The sequence below is a fragment of the Meriones unguiculatus genome, chromosome 5 (genome assembly GCF_030254825.1).
Source record: "Meriones unguiculatus strain TT.TT164.6M chromosome 5, Bangor_MerUng_6.1, whole genome shotgun sequence".
In the NCBI taxonomy this organism is placed as follows: Eukaryota; Metazoa; Chordata; class Mammalia; order Rodentia; family Muridae; genus Meriones; species Meriones unguiculatus.
In genome coordinates this window covers 33,334,654-33,355,223 of record NC_083353.1, presented here as the reverse complement: position 1 = coordinate 33,355,223, position 20,570 = coordinate 33,334,654, and the positions used below count along the sequence as shown (strand labels likewise).

Below are 20,570 nucleotides of genomic sequence, written 5' to 3'. Positions count from 1 at the left end.
ATGCAGGTAGAACACTCATATGCAAAAATAATAATAAAATAAAATTTCAGCTCCAGTGGCACATGGAAACCCTTGTGCAGGGCACTTAGTATGGAAACCATTAGAGCCGCTGTGTGAGGCGAGGATGAGTGGAACAAATGCTCCTGTTGGCAACTGGGAGTTACCCACCTCATCTCTGCGCTTAACAATCGTAACATGTTTTGTTATCTTTTCAGGGGAAAAAGCTGAGTATATGCTTTATATCACACAAAAACCTTTAAAGCTTATGGTTTAGATGCCATGTCGGGACTGCTCACAGGACGCTACTATTAAGGAAACTATTTGTACTTGGCTGTGCCACTTCCCACACAGTCCAGCAGATGGTAGCCTCGGCAGGGACAAATCTTTTCCTTCCCCTTCCCCAAGTGATAAGCAGACCCATTTGGAAACCAGAAGCTCTGTGGCTCAGCACTGTGTCTTCCCTTCTCCACATGGGAAAATGATTCCCAAGCGTGTTCTCTGCATGGGTGTTAGGGTAGAGAGCAGCTAGCACAAGAAGGAGTCCAAAATAGCTCTGTGTTTATGTGTGCTAGATCATGCAGCATTCTGAACATTTTTTTCTTGTTTTCATGATTTCCAGAAATTCCTCTGATTTTATATCTCTTTGCCCTGGTTTCTATGACATGGCTCTGGGGAGGACTGCACATGGCCTACAGACACTTCTGGATGCTGGTTCTCTTCGTCATTTTCAACAGTCTGCAGGTAAGCCATGCCTCAGAGGCAACACAGCTAATGAATACAGTGCACCAAGTGTCAAGACGTAAGAATATATATATATATACATATATATATATATACATATATACTTGCCCATCATGTATATGTGAGAAGGAAAACATTTACTTGTTTCTTCTCAGCAATATTAAGTAACTGCATATGTTCTTTAGGGATAGTTGTGATCTGATGGCAGCCACGCAGAACTGATGCATATATGTGGGGCATACTGTCTACACATTACGTCAGCTGAACGGTGAAATTCATGTTGAAGCAATTTCCTCTTAATGTTTAGATATAAAAATATTTCAGTGACTAAAAGTTATTGGACGGCCTTCTTGAGTTCAGTGATGGCAAGTTTAAACTAATTTTACAAATATGTCTAGGTAGTACAACTAAAGGCTATACATACAGTAAAATTTAAAGCTGACTTTTTAGTGCTTTTTTGACATGGGGAAATCTTGCATCCTGAAATTATCAAATGGAACAAATGAACACGTTTTTCTTGTTATCCAAAATAAAATACTCTCGTAGACTAAAATAATTCAATAAATTACCAAGAATACCTTTACAATGCCATTATTTTTGTTAACCATCTTGTGAAAATGTGTATAAATATACACAGTTAGAATCGAAACATGCAACTGAAATAGGATTCAGCACATGAAGTCCATGGATCAAAACCTAAGAGAAGAAAGGAGGAGGGGAGCCAAATTCTTCAATCAGAATACAGCCTACATGATGGCATTTAATCAAAGTACATCATCTGGTTAGGAAGGGAAAGCCACGAAGTGATCTAAAACGTTTGGAATCAAGTGGACACACGGACATCTCTAGGTAGCACAGAGCAGCATGGAACACTTACTCTGCCAGGAAGTACACTGGGACTGACAGTGCCTACACAGCGTGACTGATGACTGAAACGAGTAAACCATTAGCTACAGCACATGCTGTGGCAGACAGTACAGACACTGAATATTGTAAGAGCTGGAGGGCCATTTCCCTCTGTCCCAACATGAAATCTGAGTACAAAGTGAGGTTAGGGTCCACACTGACATCCTGATGTTGTGTGACACAACTTTTCCTGGGGAGAAGAAACACACTCATCTACTCTCCCCAAATAGGGAACCCACAATAGACCAAAGTATGGACGCCACCAAGGTCTAACTTGGCGAAACAATGAGTTTCATCAGGGTTACTTAAGGAATATGAGTGAGAAGTTACTGACAGGAGCAAAAATGATTCAAAGACAGCTGCATCACCAAGGCCAGCGTGGGTAACAGCTCGCAGAGCTGGGGACCTGGAACATACTGGACAGCATACAGGCAGCTCAGGAGGTTGGAGGGGATCCTTTCTTAGGTGCCTCAGTGGACTAAACCTCTTCCAAACAGCATTTCTGCTTCTTCCGAGCTAGTCTCATAGTCTTCTCTGCAGCTCGTCTTGTCTGGATGTTGTCTTTGCTGCTGGGCTCTGTTTACTCTGGCACAGAAGGGGCAAAGGAATCTGGTCAGTTTCAGAGACTTCCGGAAGCTATTTTTCAGTTGTTTCGCTCCCTGTTTAAGCAGCACCCCTTCAGGATGGAATGTTTTGATCTTGGAGGAAACCGTTGGACAACGCCCGCACATGTACTTTATTTGGTAGCTGCACCGTGGTCCACAGGAGTGGTTCCGGTTTTTACATATTTGCAAATTAGGAAACGTTGAAAACCTGAATTTCTAACGTAGAAGGCGGTGCTTGCATAGTGATGGTTTTCAAGCCCTGAGAAGAAGCCACTCAGGTGGAGTACGTGATGTCACATTATATGTGGTGTGCTTCATCGTCAGTGCCTGAATCCATAACATCCTCCATGCCCATCAGACAAATGAAGAATGTGTGGCTATCAATGGGCTATGTTCAGGCTGAGAAAACAGTGTTAGCTAAGGCTATAAAAGAGAAAGGTGGTTTATGTTGTCTAGATTGAGAAAAAGGCTGAGAGGAGAAAGAAAGGTCTCGGAGGAGACAGATAGTACAGGTTGACTTAATAGCAGCTCCCCATGCTCCCTTGGGATGGCCACTGTCAGCCTTACCTAATAGGAAGCCTTCGGTGTTGTCACTGTTTTATCCTGACAGATTCTTATTGTCAGTTTTAATTTTTCTCTCCCTCTGGATGGGGCGGCATGCTCATACTCTCAGGCTTACCCTTACAGAGAATGACTGGACATGTTTAGAATGGAGTGGCTATTGTCACCTGAACTCTGGGTATTCTGACCATGCTTCTGAGGTGAGGGGCAGGTGACATGTTTTGAGGTTGTTGAGATTTGGTTAGTGAACATGGAGTGCAGGAGAGGAACATCATCAAGAAGTGATAAGTGGATGTGTACACCTTCATGTGATGACATGGCGACCATAGTTCTGGAGAATGGGCAGAACTGGTGAGGTTTTGGAGAGACTGGTAGTTACAGCAACACTTTTGTGACTGTGTATGTGGAGATACTAGTTAAAGAGATTATTGAGGAGTGATCAGGGAACACAGAGCAGAATCAGGTTAGGAATCTGAAGTCACTATAGAAAAGAGAGCTTCAACAAGCAGCTGTACCTCCTCAGTGTCTGAGGCAAAGACAAGAGGAAAAGAACATAGAGCAATGTGACTTCATGGGGTGGTTCCGAAACCTTTCTGTGCAGGCAAGGTCCATCCACTATAGGAAGGGGCCTATCAATAGGTATAGCATTAGGCCTCAATTCCAGAGCTGCTGATAGAGTATCTGAGTAGACTCTGGAAATTTACATTTCTGAGATGCAGAATCAATGGAGTATCGGTCTCTTCAAGTCTCCCTGGGCCCAGGTGTTTTGGCTCTGTTATTCTCCTTGTGGAGTTCCTGTCCCCTCCAGGTCTTTCTATCTCCCCCTTCTTCCGTAAGGATTCTGGCACTCTGCCCAAAGTTTGCCTTTGAGTCTCAGTACCTCCTTCAATACCCTGATGAGTAGAGTCTTTCAGAGGCCCTCTGTGGAAGGCTCCTGTATTATCTTTTCTTTGACATCCTCATTACAAGCTAAGAATAAGTGAAACCTGAAAGTATTTCAAGCTCATGTTTGATGAGTGTAATTGCCTCTGTGTGACACAACTGAAGCAATGATTCTGGGTGGCATTACTGCTTGGTACTCAGTACCTGGCCTATTTCTTATCCCAGGTCTCGGTAAATCAGTCCTCAGAGCTACACCTACTAAGGAGTATTTGGAAAAGGTTGTTCCTCTGGAGTTGCTAGTGTTAACTTATTTACAAACTGCCTTTAGGCTTCAATCTAAGCACTCTGTGCAATAGAATAGTAAGATCTACCAGGTATATTCCATGAAGAGTCAATGATTTTTTGGTTTGGTTTTGTGACCACAAAATTATATTGTGTATTTATGTATTTGCCCAGGGATTCCTGCCTCATCTTTTGAAATCCAGAGTATTATAATGCCGTGAGTCCTGTGAGACTGATGAATACAAAGTGTATTTCTTTACTACATTGGTTTTCGTATGTATTGTTTGATAGATTTTAAATAGGAAACTTTATCACTTGAAATACTGTCAGAAATGCATTAGTCACTGAAATATCCAAGTTGGACTTTTACATGAATATATTTGAGCATTTAGGAACATATGCATGTAGATTTATATATTTTAAAGCATAATAAATGTAAATTGTCTGGTGCTTGTATAGTGTTGCTAGTTACTGGTTACTGCCTGGATACTCCTACCCTTGTTGTGTAAACCTGCCTAACACATTTTACCTGATTGGTTGATTAAACGGCCTGTACCTGGGCAGAATGGGGTAGGCATCTCTAAGGTTCCCAGGCTTTGGGTTCCAGAGAATCATGGGAAAGGACAGATGGGAAGAGAGGAGGAAGGAGGATGCCAGGATGGGTTAGTGTGGAGAAGAAAACACGTGGGCCAGGAGGAAGGACTCAGAATGGCATGGAAGGGCCCAGATAAAGAATACAAACAAGTATTTATAAGATTGTGGTTGAAGGTAGCCCAGATAAGGATGGTTAAGGTAGATGGCATTGAATGGGGGCAGGGAGGTAGATGGCGAGGTTATTGAGACAGCTTAGTTAGAAATATCTGCCCAGCTTAACGTAAATAGACAATGATAAATCTAACAGGTGTCTGTGTCTTATTATTTATGATAACAGGTTAAATAATACCCCGTGATAAGTATAGGGTTAATAATAATAATAATAATAATAATAATAATAAATATTATGTAGCCCAACACTCATTTTTATTTACTATATCAGTAAATATAAAAGCAAGGTTGAATAAAATCATCATTCAAACTATGCCTATTATTATCTTTACTACTGAATCTTCCAGAAACAAAAAAAGTGTGTGTGTGTGTGTTTGTGTGTGTGTGTGTTAAATCCATTGAATATTGTGGACAGAATATAGAAAATAAAGGTGGAAAATGCCTTTTAAGTGTGTAACCTAAGAATTTTTTTAGTTTAAAAAAGTAGCTAATAGAGAAAATATAAGCTTAAGTGGTCTTGCTACTTTCCCATGATGTTCTTGATATATGATGAATAGATCCTGATATTTACTATGTTTCATTTCATGCCAGAGTAGGGGCTCCAAAACTGCTAAGCAGAAAGCAAGATTTGTTTACTTGTCTCTCCTGTTCAAATCTCAGGGTTGCAAGGATCCTCTAGTTCATGTTCCTGACTGGGCTTTCTCAGTTCACTGATCATAGTGACCACCACCAACTCCACCACCAACTCACCTCTCAGTGGCTTTCCAGTTGCATCGAGAAAAGAATTTGTTCCTTAGCAACAAAATCACAGGAAGGACCCCACCTCACAGGCTGCCCCACCTTATCCACATCTCCAACTAGAATCAGTCACATGGAAGCCTGAGTTCAGGCCAGGCCTTGGTCATGTGCTGATTCCAATGGTGAGAGGGTCAAATTGATCCTAAAACACATGGGCGGACTGTGTTCCAGGGGAAAAGATTCCCTTGCCAATAGGAAAGATCAGGCCAAAATAACAGATGTCACTATACTATATATATTCTAAATCTCCTTGTTCATTAATTCAAGTTTTGAGGAAGCCAAAGGCAGCTGTTGTCTAACTACTAGGAATTTCAGTGTATTGGTGATAAATTTATAATAGACCACATTTCTTTAATCCCCTGTTACATGACTGCAATAACTCCTTTTTAAAAAGAAAATGAATTAGCTTTTTCATTTCTTTTTTTAAAAGATTTTTTTTTTTTAATTATGTGATGTGTGGAGGAGAGGGACCTGTGAATACAAGTGTAGGTGCCTGGGGAGGCCATGTGTCAGATTCCCCGGAACTGGAGTTTACACGCACTTGTGAGCCACCCATTAGGGATGCTGGGAACTGAACTCAGATACTCTGAGAGAGCATGTGCTCTTAACCTATGAGTCAGCTCTCCAGTCTGAGTTTGTTGTTTCTTAGTGGACTCATGCTACTATTTATAGATCTGATGTCTTAAATTGTTTAAGCCAAAGTATAACCAAATGTGTTTAACAATGAAGGAGAATAATTACCAGGCCGATACAAGTCTCAGAGGCATAAGTAGGACCCATCAATCTTAAAACACTGAAATATTACTATCCAAATCCACTGAATCTGTTCCATGCTTCCATAGATCTTATAAACATCCCCAGATTTCAGCTACAGAGAGGCGAATACTTAACTAGTCTGGAAACTCCCATGATGCTTCTCTGCACAAGACAGTGCACCACTTGGATTGGACAATGCCCACACCGTAGTTATCATTAAATATTGTAAATCACTGCAGCGACTGGGTTCTGCAGTGCAGTTCTATGTTTAATCAGAACCACATTGTAGAATGTTTCCGACATACGCCATTTATTTCATGTTTTCTTCTACATTTCTTGAATTGTCAAATTTTCACTGGATGGGAAAAAATTCAACTAATGGAATACAAAATCACCCCCCCCCATCATTCTTCATTGGGAATTCCCACTTAGCTTACAGTGTGGTTCACTGCAGGTGTCTGCTTAGATACAATACACATTTAGACTTAGCTGCTTTCTTTGGAGGATAAACAGCTCTTGGGAAATGAGCATTGTTAAAATAATCAGTTACAGAGAACTAATTGTTTCAAGACACTTCCTTCACTATTGCCTTCCCATAGCCAAAAAGCCAACAGTAATAAGAAATGTCACTTTGTTTCCATTAGAGACTAGCACATGAACTATTCATGAAGAGTGAAAAAGCAGCCTTCCCAGAAAACCCTGGAATAAACATGTAGAAGCCAAGGGAGGCTGGGACTCCTCATTGATTTATCCCAGAGCTAGGTCAAGGTCACCGGTGGAGGGGTGGGGGAGTGCGACCACATTTGTTTTGTAGTAAGCTTCAGAGACTCTAATGTAGACCAAGCTTCAGAGAGTCTAGTGCCTCTGCACTCTTCAAAGCTCCCTGAACATCTTCATACCTTTTCAAATAATTACACAGAAGCTGAGAGGAGCAGGTATATTTTAACATTCTTCCGTCACTTCTCACCAAGCTCTCCAGGGTTTGGTACCATATGGTCTGATGCAATGTCTGTTTATGTAAACTCCTTACTCCTTTTGACAATGAACGACACACTCTCAGAACGCTGCAGGATTTACACCTTGGCTGGCGCACTTGAATCTGTCTGCCAATCAAGTAGCATGCTCCGTGTCACTTACGGCCACACAGAAGCTGTGTGTGCAGTTTCTCCTGCCCTAGTCCATCTCTGTCCTAGTCTCTCTTCCCCCACCCCACCCTCCTGGGCCCTCCGTAACCACTTTTTAAAGTCACTTCAACTCTGTTTACCCGGAAGAGCATCTAGCATACTATAACACCCAAAATTGCCAGCCTACCAGTTTTGCAGTAACCAAGATGCAAATGTCTTCTTTAAAACCATTTTGGAAAGCAGAGCAAGCAGTAAATATATGAGACTGGTTTATATGTAATCAATCAGGATCTTTCTCTTAGTCTTAATATATATTTTCCTATGGTCTCATTTTTTATTATCTTTTATGTTGTTCAAATTCTAGTGTCAAGAAGGATTATATATATATATATATGCACATACATATTATAATAATATATTTTAAATTGCCACATACAAATTCTCTCCTATTGAGCTATACCCTAGCCCTGTGACCTTAATTCTACTCATCAGTTTGACATCTCTGAGCTCTAAGTTTTCTAGTTGTCTATTTTCTAAGCAGGTGCTGATTGTAGCTCTAAGTTGTCTAAAAGTATATAATAATAATAATATAGTGTATGTACGTATTTTGTAAACTGTGTAATATTTTATAAATGTAAACTATAGTAAAGTAATCAGTGAACGAGAAGGTTTGTCTCTTCAGCTTCGTAAAGAAAAATGAGGCCAAAGAGATGAGCTGACAAGCTTGGTTGTCAAGTCTCCCATTGGAGCACTGGTTCTCCCTCTGAATGAGTTCATTGTGTTCCCTTCACACCGATCCTATAGGTCCATCAGTCCTTGGCGGCTAACACAAAGCTCTTGTGTCTCACTGTCTGTCGCTGTCTGTGCCTTAAGACTCAAGCACGTGATTCACAAAGCTGACAGGGTCTGGGCTGTGACTGTAGGTAAAGAGGACAGAGTTGCTAAGAAGAACAGCTCCACCCACAACCCCACCCCGACCCTGACAGCATTGAAATGCAAATGGGAAGCAAACACTGGGTCCAGCAAAGGCTTTGGCAGGGTTAATTCCCACAGCTGGCCCTATGAGGTACAGCTCTGGACAGGAATGAGTTTGACTGCAGATTTTTTTTTGCAAGGTATACACCTACCACTTAAGAGTAGAAACTGTCTTCAGGCTTTGTGAGGGCTAACTGTTAGTGTTTACATAAAAATGCCGTGACACAACTGATCTTACGTGAAAGACATTTATTGGACGGTGGTGGAGAAACAGAGAAGAAAAGTAAAGAGAGAGAAATGGTGGGGGAGAGGAGGCGCCCCAATGGAGAAAGGAGAGAAAGCAAGAGAAAGGAAGAGCAAGAGAGCAAGAGAGAGGGGGAGTGGCAGACAGGTCACTAAGTACCTGCCCCAGATGATATCATAGGACACAGCCACTGACACAGGACATTGTCAGGACCCTAAAAGTCCCTAAGGGAGGCCAGTTGAATTGCCTGCACAACATAACATTACCCTAGTTGTCCCTTTGCCTGGAGACAAGCTCAGGTGAAAGGCTTTTTGTTTCTTCTGTAAAACCCTTCCTCCCTGACAGCCCCTGGAAGTCATCACTTCTCAGTCCTATGAGATTCTTGAATTTTTTACCTTCCAGCCAGCTGCTTTCTGCCCACTAGCCATCCACTTTAGAGACAAGCAGCTTTACCAATGCCAAGTAGCATTGTTGTCCCCTTTCACAGAAAACTTTCTTTTCTTGTGTCTACTCCTAGTTCCTAGGCAGATTTGAATTGTTTGCAGGAAGAAAGCCTGGTGCGTATTCCAGAGGGCTGCTGTCTATTCATCAACCAGGATTTTGAGTGAGAACTGAACATCCCTAGAGGAACAACAAAAACAAAAGAAAACAGCAATAAACACAGGGTGTCTATTTAACGGGCTTCCTTCTCTCTAAGATTTTGACCTTTCAAATACCAATTACTCAGACTGCTTTCTGATGCCTTCCATCCACCATTATATGCATATATGTATATATAAACTATTTATCCAACTTGCACAGTTCTATTCAATAATGTCAGTCTGATATTATCTGCTCCATCAAAGTTAGCAGCAAAAGTATAAATGGATTTAGTTCAACAACTATCTCACACATTTTTAACTGAAACTAAATGCATATTAATAAATGGAGCTACTAAAAGCCACTACAATTCATCCGGTATTTAGTGACTACTGTTCAGACATGTGCATGGAGTAAACTGTATCCAAGGATGTTTTTGCATGCAACACTGTAGAGTCAGCAGATAGGTATGCTTTATGCCTTGCATATCAGCAAAATTAAACAAACAACTGGATAAGACCTTAGAATCTATAATCAAACAAAGATTAGCACTCAGAAGTGTTGGATTGATTGCAAAATGACCACATCCCTATTTCAAAAACTGGTGAAAAAAAATTAAAAGGGTCATCAAAATGTGTGAGTAAGTGAAAACACTTATGGCACAACCCTGAGGCCTGAGTTCAGTCCCTGGAGTTCACAGTGGAGGCTGCAATCTGCTCCCCAAGCTGTGCTCTGACCTCCATATGCATGCCACAGTCCATGCATACCCACATGATCTACACACATCATATATACACATTCAAGAGGATAAATAACTGGTGCTTTGGGCACGAGCCAGCTCTCCTGGGTATGTGTACCTCTCACTCCTCGTCAGAGAAGCCTCTCATCACAGCAAACCGGAACCATCACCGAAAACCACAACTGGACACAAGGCAGAGATTGTGTCAGTGGAAGGCCCAGCTCCACTTGTCACATGGGCGCCACAGCATCTGCGGTTCAGGAACGTATGGAAGACAGGGCAGGAAGATTGTGAGAGCCAGGTACCAGGAAGTCCCCTGTGGGACAGTCTGTCCTGGAAATGTCTGCACAAACAAGACCAGAACAAGAGCAGACTTGATGGGCATGTTAACATGGGAGAAGGAAACTTTTCAGGGTCTTATCTGTAGACAAGTAACTGTAGACAACTGATGGATGATGGGAGATGAAGAATTAGCCTCCCCATTATGTCCAAATAAGAGTGGTCAGCCTTGAAAGCATATACACACAAACAACAGAAACAGACTCAGCTGCCTCTGACTCCAGCTCCAGGGGATCCAATGACCTCTCCTGGCCTCCATGGGCATCCTGTATCCCAGTGTTTGTTATAATAACAAGCGTAACACCACTAAGTATTTGTTATCCTCATTACAGTCTCGTTCATTGTGAAATGTCCCTGGGAAATTGCTTTATATCATTTATTCCCTCAATTTCGTAACTTAGCTAGTCTTAATATAAGTATGTGTGAGCAACAAATCAAGTTAGTGAGTCAAGTTCCTGTTACCCACTCAGGACATTTGAAAGCACTTATTAAGGTCAGGTAAGTGGGGCCAGAGAGGTGGCTCCATGGTTTAGAGCACTCTTCCAGAGGATCAGAATTCCGGCCTCAGGACCCACATGATACAGGCAGCTCCCAGCTCCCTGTAACTGTATCTTTAGGGGATCCAATGCCTCTGAAGTCCATGGGCACCTGTGCTCACATGCATATACCCACATGCACACACATGAATAGATGTAATAAAAATAAATATTAAAAAGAAAATACAGAAATGATTCTGACTTCTGCCCCCCGCCCCCCACAGCAAGAACTCTGCAAACAGGAGGAGGTGAAGTTAGTATGTATCTTCGGCTCCGTGGCATTCCCCAAGTTCTCTCCCATCTCTCACTGGTTTTCCCATTATTCGTAGGCAGAGCCTGTGCTTTTAACTGCCAACTGCCTTTTTCCCAAGTATTTCCACCTTTATAAGGTAAAATAGAACTCTGCTGGTGGTGTAGCAAGGGTGTACCTAAAACACGCGAGTCCATAGCTTCAACCTCTAGTAATACAAAATCAGAAAGAGATAGAACTGCCTAGACAGAGGAATATGGGGCATTTAGAGACTAACACAAGGCAATAAGAACCCAAACACTGGAGCGATGGCCCAGGGTTATTCACACGCAGGAGAAAGCTTGGCTGAAAGGACCCCAGGGCAGCATGCACAGAGAGAGAAGCTGAGGGTGCTTCCCCACATCCAGTGACACCTTAATCCAACTGCATTGCTGTCTGGAATCTCTAACATGCTCTGCTTTTCTATGAATATCTGTTGATATTGTCATCACAGCATATGCAGAGGAGAGCTAATGTTTTTAGAAAATAATGCTAGAATTCTAGTTTCATTTCTGTTCACTTAATTGATCATTGCAGTGAGAAAGCAAAGATGTAATACACTTCGATAACCAAGGACTGGACAGGTCATGAAGTGATAGAATCACTCCAATGCTCAGCACAAGGAGGAAGTACTCCCGATGTGGCTGCTCTCCTAAAATGAAATGAGGATTTAGAATCCAAACAGTCCTTGTTCCTGCCTCCTCACTCCTGTGTGTGTGTGTGTGTGTGCAGCTTGCTGTTGGTACTATGACAGCATTCTACATTGCATACTTCCTGGTTTATTGTGAATGTCACCTCTGCCTCTGGCACTAGAACAGGTCAGCAGTAACTGGAGTTGCATATCCTCATTACATGATTGTCAGAGGGATTATCCAGTGAAAGGAGGGCTTTCTTGAAGGTATATATGTATGCTGAAGTGGTTAAAGACAGGTGACAGGCAGGCACACCACAATTGAATATCTGTCCATATTTTTTTCTCCAAAAGTAATCAAATACTTTAGCCCTTCCAGTAATCGTGCCTGGGCTAATCTTATCTCACCGAGCCTAAGCTATCCTCTCCCTATAAGAGTCTACAGTGGTTCTAGCCCCACCTGGTTCCGTATGTCTATGTTTAAGTCATCAACCTTTGTGAAGAATTGCTGTCAATGAAATGGCAGCTGGGTGGAGATGTCCCTAGTGTCAAGGTTTCTCAGGTGTGCCCGCTTCCGCAGAGTCAGCTTCTGTGTCATCATATAAGGATACAAGTGTGCCCTAACCTGTAGAGAAGTGATACCCAAGCCACAAAAGTAGAGTCCTGAGCTGGAGATGTGTTTCACCAGGGCTGCGCTGTGCTTTCTCAAACATGCTTGGGAACTTAGCATACAGCTTAACAAAGCCACCTAACACGAAGTCAGCCTATAATGTGCGCTCAGATATTTCATGTGAAGCACAGCCCTGGGTGTGAATGTGGCCTCAACCAACTGAAAACACAAGAGCCAGATGATCAGGTTTGAGCAGTCTGAGCTGATGTCAATAACACTTCATTCGCAGGAACATTCCCGTTGTCAATAGTGTGCTTTTCTTCCTTAGAGTCTTTTAGGAATACCCATACAGAAGACATGTTTAATAAACATAGTCGCCCTAGTCACGCATTCAAAGTTTAAAGATCTATTTTTCCTAAGAAGCCAACTAAGGCCCTTTCCAGGAAAGCATAAAATATTTTCATATTTTCTTGAATTTGATCCAATTTCAAATTTGTTATTACCAAAGCAGTTTTAATTATTAAAGAAAGTGAACTCATTTCCAAATGTATATAAGTCCAATACAGTATTGGACTATCTCTCATTGACCCAACATGACTTGGAGTATGTACAGTTTTTAGTAAAGTGAAATAATGATGTAATCCAGTGAAGACTAGTAGGTTCCCATAGCAGACGAGAACACTCTTTTCAGCATGGCTATGGCTATGGCTCTATAGCATGCTCATAAAAGTCCACATTAAACCCTCCTCTGTGCTTAGTGTTTTGTTACTTAAATGTAGATGAGAACCTCAGTGTTCTGTAACTCTCAGTTTCTCTTCCTGCACTGAAATTTAGTGCTTTCTCTTTTGGACAGAGTCCACTGCAGCTTTTTTCTTATTTATTTGTTTGTTTGTTTGTTTGTTTCTATGCCTCTAAGGCATATGAGTCAAATGTTTTAGAAGAAAACATAGAGTCTAAAAAATAAAAAGGTCGTCTCTACCAAAATAAAACCACATTTTGTTAGTGCTTGAGATTTAATCTCATCATGTACTCTTCACTCCCAAGTTTGACATGCATTGTTTTAATGCAGAAAGAATATAATACAGGAACAGAATATAAAATCTTACTGAACTATGGCTGTGTTTAAATCACCAGAGTGGTTCATGAACCAGTGTGAATTAGCGATTTCACATGCAAGCCTGACCTGGATCCTAAGACTGCTCCTGTGATGTATTCCATCACTTCCAGGCATCCTGAGGCCAGTTTTATCAAGTACAGTGGCACTCGTCCCATGGCCACTGAATTCTTTAAGTGTCTGTCCCCTTCTTGCTTCCACTACAACAGTACACAACTGTAGAACTCATTCCAACCCTGTCCTTTCTTTTCTACTGTCCATCTGCATCTGTCGACTTCTCATTTAGCAGACACTGCATCCAGAATCCTAAGACCCTGAATCTTTCAGTTTCCTTTCTTGATAACAGCAGGTAGCCCCTTGTCTCTGCCCAAATATGTTTTTTGCTTGTTGTTATAAAAGAATGAAAATCCCAAACATTCTATTTTGCCAATGAAGACTCAGGAGCCAGATGCTAGGGTGAAAGCCTGCTAGCTGAGAGAGGCAGAGAAAGCACCCAGCTGACCCTCCTTCTCACCTCATGTCCCAATGGGAAACAAAATCTAAAACTTTCACTAGCTCAGCTGACACAGCATAGGAGGAAAAAGGCCAAAAAACCCAAGGGCAAAGGCTTGATAGCTCACAGCTCAAAAAGCCCAAAAAGCTCAAAAAGCCAGAGAACTAAAGCTCAAGAACTAGAGAGCTAGAACCACACCATAATCACCTGTTTACAATAAACAGAAAGTTCTTGTATTAAAGGTGTGTGATAGGGCTCAACCACACTAAAGAAATAGGGTTTTACAGTTTACAGTTCTGGGAATCACAATGGGATCAAATATCCTGCAATACTTGCTTCTCTTCAGCATTATCTCTGTTGTTCCTTTGTTCCTATAAAAACATGGGCTATTCTTGGTTCTCAAGGAAGCACCAAGAACATTTTCATCATCTAACTGGATTCTCTGAACCTTTGTGACCCTGGGTCAATGAGATCATTTTTTTTACAGTCCTTAGTTGGAGAGTCTGACCTTCTACGTCATTTTTCTTTATAAGAAAAAAAAAATGCAGTTCTTTTCAAATAGTCTTTGAGGAAAGATTGACATAAAAAAGAAAAAAAAGACAAATTTACCCAGGTTTGATGGCACACAACTTTAATCCCAGGACTAGGGAGGCAGAAGCTGGCAGATCTCTGGTTTAAGGCCAGCCTGGTCTACAAAGTGAGTTCCAGGGCAGCCAGGGATATACAGAGAAACCCTGTCTTGGGGAGGAGAAGAGGGGGAGACAAGTTCATTACCATATGTCTCAAAGATAAGCAAGTATGGAACCTCTTAGGAAGTGAACTGTGCCTAGGAGTTTGAAAATCTATGATCAGAGCTGCAAAGCTGCCAAGTACGAGTTAGTAAACCCAGACCTGCCTGTGTCTCACTGTGTGACCTGGGCCAAGATCCTAAGGCTTGCTTTCTTCATCTTAAAGAAGGAGAGTCAAGCCCACTCACTTGGGACTTTATGTTTTAATTACAAAATTTTAGAAAAGCAAACAGAAAGAAAAGTGAACCATGCCTTATATCAGCACCTGAAAAGGATTCGTGAACACTGACATTCATTCATTGTTGTTGTTGTTTTTTTTTATGTAAACTTTTCAAAATTTTCAAATCTAAATGCTCTCTAGAATTCTTGTTTTGGGTTGAAAAACTGAGACTGAGGGAGTCTTGACTAGCAAGTCACAGGGACTGGGGCTGGAAGGTAAACTTCAATTTTTAGCACATAATTCCTCACTTGTGGGTGTTCCCTATGTGGGGCCTGACTACACAGATGCTCCCTCTGTGGGCATGCCCTATGCAGGTGCTCCCTATGTCGGTCCTCCCTAAGCCTTTCTTTGCTCTGTTGAGGACATCTTGGGACTCACAGAACACATTTTGATTTCAAACTTTAATTTTTATTTTACTGAAACTGCTTACTCAAGTGCTACATTTATAATGCTTTGATAACTACACGGTAAAACAGCGACTCGAGAGAGAATGAGTTAATAATCAGCTACTTCCTTGATCACTAGTGATTGAGTCCCAATCACTAGTTAGTTATCATTTAGAAATGGGACAACCTTCTGCATTCTTTTTTCTCTGTGTGAAAATAAGAGGAAAAAAATAGTGTCACTGAGCAAACTGAGTAATATAAATCATTCATACGCTGACAGTCATGCGTTAATGGCACCTGAAACAAAATACCTTGGCATGCTCTACCTTACCTTCGTTACTCTAGGAAAACACATTTATGTGCAGTTGATAAAACCACGTAACATAGAGCCCGTTTTATGATGACGTATGGGTTGTCTTATGTGGCTTGTTAAGCACAGTAACTGTAGAGAATGGGTAAGTAATTTTGTGATCACGTCGCTCATGGGGACTTCGATTCTCTGTGGGCAACTTCTTACTGCCTCACTACAATGACATCATTTCTGTGACAAAATACCTGAGCAAAACCATGTAGAACTGCCCCTAGAGGCGTTGCCCCTAGTGGCTGTGTGTCATATGTGTGTCTGTAGGTGGCAGAGAGGAGGCTATGTCTATGCTCAGTGTTCTGACCTGAGACCATCTGAATGGTTAGTAGCCTTACATTCCCTGAGAAAAGCAGGCCTGCGATGGCTCTGAGGTGGCCTGGATAGGCTCTCAGAGCAGGGATTGATCCAGAGAGCAGAAGAACCCTACCTAGGACCTTAAATCCTGTGCAAGAGTGAGCCCAAGACAGATGACGATGGGGCCATGGAAGCAGGCCAGGGTGAGGAGCTAGCTTGAGATAGCCACAAGTACAGTGCCTCGCAGGCCAGACAAGCTCCCAGGGCAGAGAAAAGCCAGACACTAGATGAACTAGTAAGCCTAGGACTACTGGGCCTGTGAGAGAAGCAGTCCTGAAAGGACCACCAGCATTATGGGGCCTGGACAGGGACCTAGCCCAAGTGACCACCAGCCCCATGCCATGCAGGTCTGACAGGGCAGACCATGCCCGAGATGCCACTGCCCAGTGCTGTAATGGAGGAGCATGGCATAGCACTACTGAGACCATTCCTGAGAAGATTCTGGACACTCAGAGATCCTGGGCACCACTTGTGTGGATATGGAAGAGAAAGAGAAACAGGATGTGTGCACAGTGAAGAGAGGCAGAAAAGGAGACTTGAGAGCAGTGAGGAACAGCCTGATGTGAGTAGCTGGGCACACCACCAGGGACCGTGGTGGGGGTCCTGGCCTGTGCCACCACAAGAGGGCCACATTTGGGTTTGTGGCCCTGTAGCAGCAGGGCTTTGTTACCGCCAAAGGCCAGGCCAATGTCCTTGGTCTGGGCTGATACTTGGAGACATGTTGATGCTGACGGCTGCACAGAACTACCCCACCACTTACCTGGGCATTATGTGAGAGCTGGCCGTGGGAGTGTGGGCAGGAGAGCTGACCTTGCCTCTAGCAGCTGCAGGACTTGGACGAGCACCACATACACTGTAAGAGTTACAGGTGAGCCAGCCCTGAGGATATGAGCTTGAAAAAGCTGGCCTGCCGCTCATCTCCCAAGTGATGGCATACCCTCCCCCCTTGCCTTCTATACCTGCAGCAGGTGAAAGACCTGGCCCTCAGGTTGTGAAAGCAGGAGAGCTATTCCTGCCCCTCACCAGCTACAGCACTGAGGAAAGAGGGCCCTGCACCTCACCTGGGCAACACAGTAGGGATGACCCTGGTAGCAGGGGTATAAGATTGATCCTGGTAGAACTGGCCCCACCACTTGTCTTCCCAGTGGTGACTTAGATAAGGAGTATCTTTGCCACCTCTGGAAGGCAGGCGAGCTGACCCCAAGGTCATTAGAACAGGAGAGCTGTCCCTGCCCCTCACCTTGGCAGCACAGTAGATCTGGCCCTGGGGGGGGGGGGGTGAGCTGGCCCCAAGGGTGTAAGCATGGTAGAGCCAGAACTGCCTCTCATCCACTGTACAGTGGAGTTAGTGAGGAAAAGATGACCTTCCTTCCCTTCTGCCCTTGACACTGGCAGGAGAGAGAGCTGGCCCAGATGGAGTCATGAGAGCAGAACAGCTGGTCCTGTTTCTCACCTGAAGTACTTGGGGAAGCAGGCCTGGCACCTCACCTTGGCAGCACAGTAGAACTGGCCCTGAATGTGGGGATTGCAGGCGAGCAGGCCCTGGGGGTGTGAGAGTGTTGTTGCTCTATGTCATGGAGATCCTGTAGTTTTGGATCTGTAGGACTGGCCCCTTCCTGCCCTCCAACAGTTCATCAATGGGTAAATGCTGGGCTGGGCCAATTCAAATCCCTAGATCTGGGCAACAGCAGGATATCTGAGAGGAGCCCCAGTGAGTTTCCAGTGCAGATGGAGCAGCAGAAGCTAGGGGTCTTGTACCAGAACAACAAGTTGTTGCAATGAAGTGTGCAAGCAAAGAAGTGTGACTAGGAGTGCATGCTTTGGGGCACCCTGTGACACACTACAGCTTCCACAATGAGTTGTTTTTCTTTTCCTCTGCTGGTAGAGAGGTTGCAAGGGTGGAGGGCAGGTACCAGGGGAGGGGGCAATGAGTAGATTGGGGTGCATGATATGGGATTCACAAAGAACCAATAAATAGTTTTAAAAAATAATTTTGAGGTAGAAAGGTTTGTTTTGGTTCCTGTAAGTAGGCAGGACACAGATCAAAACAATTCACTTCCCAGCAGCCAGAAAGTGGGGGTGGGAGGGTGGAGAGGACATGGACCCACATCTGGGTTTTCTTCTTTTCCTCCTTTTATTCTGTCTAGGCCTCCAACCCATGTGATGGGGCTACCCACACTCAAGGAGGCTCTTTTCCTCCTAAACTAATCCTCTAAGGAACACGCCCTCTTAGGTACTCAAAGGTGTAATTTTCTGAGCTCCTAGGCAACTTTTAATCCAGCCAGGGCTAACCATCACAATGGTTTCTCATAAGTATGTGATACCATCAAACTGTTGTAGGGTTGAAAAGTCATGAATGGAACATTTATGTATGTAAAGAAAGGCCAAATGTGTGAAGCTGAAACAGAAAATGCCAGCTGCTTTCACTGTGAAGGTGGTTTTGTCTTATGTCATTGGTATTTATTGTTAGTGGTGATGCCGCAGACTTGAACAGTTAATCGCATGATAAGGAGCACCCAGAAGTGGCTTTTGGAAAGATGTGGTCTTTGAAGGTGGGCTATAAAAGTCATATCACTTCTGGAATGTTTGGATAAAGTCCGTGTTTCTGTAATGTCACAGCTTCTTGTATGTTCAGGAGTTTTTGGATGCTGCTGAAATGCTGTAAGATATTTACAGACATTTTTGTTTCTGAGACAGGTTCTCACTTTGTCTAGGCTGCCTTGTATTTTGACCCAGCCTTGAACATGTCATCTTCCTGCATCAGCCTCTTCAGTGCTGACCTGATAGGCATATGCCACCATGCCCAGTTGCTAGAGACTTTTGAAAATAGTGAGACTGAAATTTTAGAGTCCTAGAACATACTTTAGAGAAGTTACAATACAGTATTCCTAAATTTTAATATTTATTTAATGCCTTTATGATGACCATATTCATACGCTTCTCTGCTATTTTTATTTTTCTTCAAATCATCTCTGTTTTTCTCTTTTATTTCAAAGAAATTGTAGATCAGGGGTCTCAGTGAAGAGACCCCTGCAGGAGTCAGCCCACTTACCACCATTGCTTTGTACTCTCCCAGTGTTCTATGTACTAGACTTGCTCAATAACTACTAAAGAATGAAAATCACTTCACACTGAAAACAGATCTTGAAAGGCAAGATGTAGCCTTCTCGAAGTGTGGAAACAGAGGCTCAAAACTTACTGGCTGTTCAAGTCCACAGAATCAAGACTGGCAACCACGACTAGTATCTAGAGCTTCCATTCTTTCCTTTCATTATAAATGACAAAGCCACCGACAAGTTAATACACGAATACATTTTTGCTGTGTTCATAGAAAATGTACCATGAAGCACAAACAGGAGGAACAAACAATCATATAACAACAAAAGGCTGGACACTATCATGGCACTGGCAGCTTGGTTGAAGCAAAAATGTACTGCAGTGTTTCCTGTCTCTCCCAGTCTGTAGAAGTAGCAGACCATGAAGTTAGAAACAGCAAAAAATTATGCCTTCCGTAGGGTTGTGCACTCAGTAACCAGCAGTACAGAGTGACGGAGCTACTGCTGTCATTTACTAGAATCGTCACAAGCACATTACGTATGGCTTCTAGCTAAAGAGAATCACAGATGCTTACTGAAACAAGCCATATGGTTCCCAGTGACAACAGTGGAAAGCCCAAATGGATCCTGTTGATTGTTCAAAATTATAATACTAAGCAGCATGATTAGATTTTCACAATGCTGTAGCAATTCTTCCAGCATGTTCCAGGAACTCTGCAGCACTGTGAAACTGGCTTCCTTCTAGAAAGTTCAAGAGTCAGTGTGACTTGAGGAAGGAGGTAGAGGAGGTTTTTTAGGCTATGAATCAACACTATGGCAGTCTGTTGATTTTGAAAGCATCCCAAATTTTTATTATGAAAACAAATAAGAATTAAATGGTTTGGGACAAGTCCTGGTGCTTGCTGTGAAGCCAGCTTCCTGATTTCATATCCTGAACTCAAACTGCTAATCCAATTTGCTTTTGCTTTGTCTGCAAGTCACTTCATTGACTAGTTATGCACTCAGGGAGCTACCTTTCTTAGCTAAAAGCTCTATGCAAGGCCCCTTTTAGATTAACTCACATTTCTAGTAAGATTAGTCCTTGCTAGGCATCTTGGCACATGCCTGTAATCCCATCACTTAGGAAGGCAGAGGCAGAGGCAGGTGGATCTCTGTGAGCTTGAGGCCAGCCTGGTCTACAAAGTCAGGGATAGCCAAGGCTATACAGAAAAACCCTGTCTCAAAAAACTAAACAAACAAACAAAATATTAGTTCTCTTTCAAAAAAGCAAAGGCTCAGCAGCCTGATCATTTCCTACAGAATAAAGCCCAGGGGTAAAGAACAGCCCACAGAGGGCGGGGTGACAATGGGACTTCCATATCTATGGCTTGAGGCAGTCACTATCTTATTACTGGAATTTTGAAAGCAGGAAGTTGTGACCTATAAAACAGACA

The 20,570-nt window shown here is 42.8% G+C and overlaps 1 protein-coding gene and 1 non-coding gene across 2 annotated transcripts in view; both read left to right on the top strand.

The window, feature by feature from the left end:
• Adgrv1 (adhesion G protein-coupled receptor V1) overlaps window positions 1-20,570 on the top strand; it is a 568,841-nt gene that overhangs the window by 503,306 nt on the left and 44,965 nt on the right. Inside the window, exon 87 of the mRNA XM_060383611.1 lies at window positions 620-741. Within this exon, the coding sequence (XP_060239594.1) occupies window positions 620-741 (122 nt within the window). The remainder of the gene's footprint in view (window positions 1-619; window positions 742-20,570) is intronic.
• LOC132654427 (small nucleolar RNA SNORA17) lies at window positions 15,938-16,065 on the top strand. The gene has a single exon (XR_009592078.1). It is a non-coding gene; the product is annotated as a small nucleolar RNA SNORA17 (small nucleolar RNA).